This window comes from Haliotis rufescens, unplaced genomic scaffold, assembly GCF_023055435.1.
Source record: "Haliotis rufescens isolate VD_foot unplaced genomic scaffold, xgHalRufe1.0.p SCAF_12, whole genome shotgun sequence".
In the NCBI taxonomy this organism is placed as follows: domain Eukaryota; kingdom Metazoa; phylum Mollusca; class Gastropoda; order Lepetellida; family Haliotidae; genus Haliotis; species Haliotis rufescens.
In genome coordinates, this window is record NW_025963802.1 from 22,564,749 (window position 1) to 22,568,175 (window position 3,427).

Sequence of the window (3,427 nt, forward strand, 5' to 3'; positions counted from 1 at the left end):
GACAGCCAAGAACACTTGACAACATCTCTAACTGGCTGTCGAATACAGGCATCGTTATAAGACTACTGGACTACCATGTTTACCCAGAGTGCAATTTCACTGCTGAGTGCAAATATGTGAATTTCAACGGAGAGTAAATTGTCTATTAGATGGTTATAATCTCGTTCTTAAGCTCTTAAAGATAGGTGAAACTAAAAAATAGTTAACTCAATATTCTCGCTCTGTAGTATTCTCGAGCTTCTCGTTTGTAGTATTCTCGATCTCTTCCTTTGTAATATTCTCTAGCTCTCCCTTTGTAGTATTCTCGTTCTCTTCTTTTGTAGTATTCTCGATCTCTTCCTTTGTAGTATTCTCGATCAGTTACTTTGCAGCATTCTCGATCTCTTCCTTTGTAGTATTCTCGATCTCTCGCTTTGTAGTGTTCTCGAGCTCTTGCTTTGAACTATTCTCGATCTCTTCCTTTGTAGTATTCTCGATCTCTCGCTTTGTAGTATTCTCGATCAGTTCCTTTGCAGCATTCTCGATCTCTTCCTTTGTAGTATTCTCGACCTCTTCCTTTGTAGTATACTCTATCTCTCGCTCTGTAGTGTTCTCGAGCTCTTGCTTTGAACTATTCTTGATCTCTTCCTTTGTAGTATTCTCGATCTCTCGCTTTGTAGTGTTCTCGGGCTCTTGCTTTGTAGAATTCTCGATCTCTTCCTTTGTAGTATTCTCGATCTCTCGCTTTGTAGTATTCTCGATCAGTTACTTTGCAGCATTCTCGATCTCTTCCTTTGTAGCATTCTCGATCTCTCGCTTTGTAGTGTTCTCGAGCTCTTGCTTTGAACTATTCTCGATCTCTTCCTTTGTAGTATTCTCGATCTCTTGCTTTGTAGTGTTCTCGATCTCTTGCTTTGTAGTGTTTTTAAGCTCTTGCTTTGAACTATTCTCGATATCTTACTTTGAAGTGTTCTCGAGCTCTTGCTTTGTAGTGTTCTCGATCTCTTGCTTTGTAGTGTTCTCGATCTCTTGCTTTGAACTATTCTCGATCTCTTGCTTTGTAGTATTCTCAATCTCTCCCATTGTAGTGTTCTCGAGCTCTCGCTTTGTAGTGTTCCTGAGCTCTTGCTTTAAACTATTCTCGATCTCTCCCTTTGTTGTATTCTCGATCTCTCGCTTTGTAGTGTTCTCGAGCTCTTGCTTTGTAGTATTCTCGATCTCTTCCTTTGTAGTATTCTCGATCTCTCGCTTTGTAGTGTTCTCGAGCTCTTGCTTTGTAGTATTCTCGATCTCTTCCTTTGTAATATTCTCGATCTCTCGCTTTGAACTATTCTCGATCTCTTCCTTTGTAGTATGCTCGATCTCTCCCTTTGTAGTATTCTCGATCTCTCGCTTTGTAGTGTTTTCAAGCTCTTGCTTTGAACTATTCTCGATATCTTACTTTGTAGTGTTCTCGAGCTCTTGCTTTGAACTATTCTCGATCTCTCGCTTTGTAGTATTCTCGATCTCTCCCTTTGTAGTGTTCTCGATCTCTCGCTTTGTAGTGTTCCTGAGCTCTTGCTTTGAACTATTCTCGATCTCTCGCTTTGTTGTATTCTCGATCTCTCGCTTTGTAGTGTTCTCGAGCTCTTGCTTTGTAGTATTCTCGATCTCTTCCTTTGTAATATTCTCGATCTCTCGCTTTGAACTATTCTCGATCTCTTCCTTTGTAGTATTCTCGATCTCTCCCTTTGTAGTATTCTCGATCTCTCGCTTTGTAGTGTTTTCAAGCTCTTGCTTTGAACTATTCTCGATATCTTACTTTGTAGTGTTCTCGAGCTCTTGCTTTGAACTATTCTCGATCTCTCGCTTTGTAGTATTCTCAATCTCTCCCTTTGTAGTGTTCTCGATCTCTCGCTTTGTAGTGTCCGCGAGCTCTTGCTTTGAAGTATTCTCGATCTCTCGCTTTGTAGTATTCTCGATCTCTCGCTTTGTAGTGTCCGCGAGCTCTTGCTTTGAAGTATTCTCGATCTCTCCCTTTGAAGTATTCTCGATCTCTCGCTTTGTAGTATTCTCGATCTCTCGCTTTGTAGTATTCTCGATCTCTCGCTTTGAAGTATTCTCGATCTCTCGCTTTGTAGTATTCTCGATCTCTCGCTTTGTAGTATTCTCGATCTCTCGCTTTGTAGTATTTTCGATCTCTCGCTTTGTTGTATTCTCGATCTCTCGCTTTGTAGTAGTCTCGAGCTCTTCCTTTGTAGTAGTCTCGAGCTCTTCCTTTATTGTAGTATCTCTCTCTCTCTCTCTCGCGGTGTGGTATTCTTGATCTCCCTTTTACGACTTTAATCAATCTGTAAGTATAAGTTATGTGGTTACCCGTTCACGGTTCTCATTTACGAAATGGGCTCCAGACGTAAACAGTCACTTCCAGTATATACAGCTCGGAGTGTATGTCTTTTGTAACAGCAAGGGCGTTGATAAACTCTTGCCTATATTTTATTGAGAAGTACAATAAATACGTCCTCGGTCCTTTGTTGTAATTCAATACTGGAAAAGCAATACTGAAGCGAAGTTTCTAATCATTTGGTTCTGTCCCATTATGTCTGAGGAACTCGTCTAGCATTTCCAGGTCAACAAAAAACATTCAAGTGAAAAATTTCGTCTGGGCGTTTAGATCGCTCTTCTGCAATCCACTTAACTGTGCCGCTAAGGAGGCGGTAGTTAGCGGCGCTATCGCATGAAACTATCACCACCCTTTTATCAACTTGACTAATGAGATAAAACGTCGCATCGCTCGCTATTCATCATTATTTGTTGGAGGAAAATGGCAAATGCGACAAACCTATTAAAGGTTAGCGCGGAAAGGCTCGCGTTGGTTATATTGGTGAAAGTGGCGGGAAATTGTGCGAAATTGAAGAAAACACGAGGGCCATTCCCATGATGCTTTGTCGTCTCACGGGAGCTTTAGGTTCAGAGGCAGCTAATAGCCAACCATTAACGACAGCATCGCGAAGTGTTGGCTCGCCAAAATTAACAGTGTCAACCAAGTCAGCGCCAATCGTGGTCCGCGAGGCGAAACACTGGTCTTCATTAAGCGCGAGGAAGTCGTTACGGGCTTCGTTGCGCATGCGCGACGGCTGCTAATGACTTCTGGTGAGAGCAGACGATCATTATTCACCGAGCAAAGGTCGCTTATAGCATCACTTCATTTTGTTTGAATGCCTCTTTAAAAGCCCTCCAGTCGTCTGAGAGAGCAACGGCTTCCACGTATTGATGTTTTTCTCCGGCATTTGCTAACGCCAAGGAATCGTGCAGTAGGAAATCTAAAACGCCAATCAACCATGTGTTGCTCCGTGTATTGATGGCGGACGTTTCCTGTACGGAAGCAGGGTACAGGGTGTTTAATGACTCTACGACTCGCAAATTGCGTTAAAAGCTCTCTGCAGCGCACTAAAAGACGCCAGCCCTT

The 3,427-nt window shown here is 42.3% G+C and overlaps 1 protein-coding gene across 1 annotated transcript; it reads right to left on the bottom strand.

Annotated features, from left to right (window-relative positions):
* Positions 1-936: 936 nt before the first annotated feature.
* LOC125378268 (probable inactive protein kinase DDB_G0270444) lies at positions 937-3,086 on the bottom strand. Its single transcript, XM_048393721.1, has 3 exons — positions 2,916-3,086; positions 1,781-2,211; positions 937-1,402 (listed from the first exon to the last, which is right to left on the bottom strand). Exons 1-3 carry the CDS (start codon positions 3,084-3,086, stop codon positions 937-939), a joined length of 1,068 nt encoding a protein of 355 aa, XP_048249678.1.
* Positions 3,087-3,427: the final 341 nt, after the last annotated feature.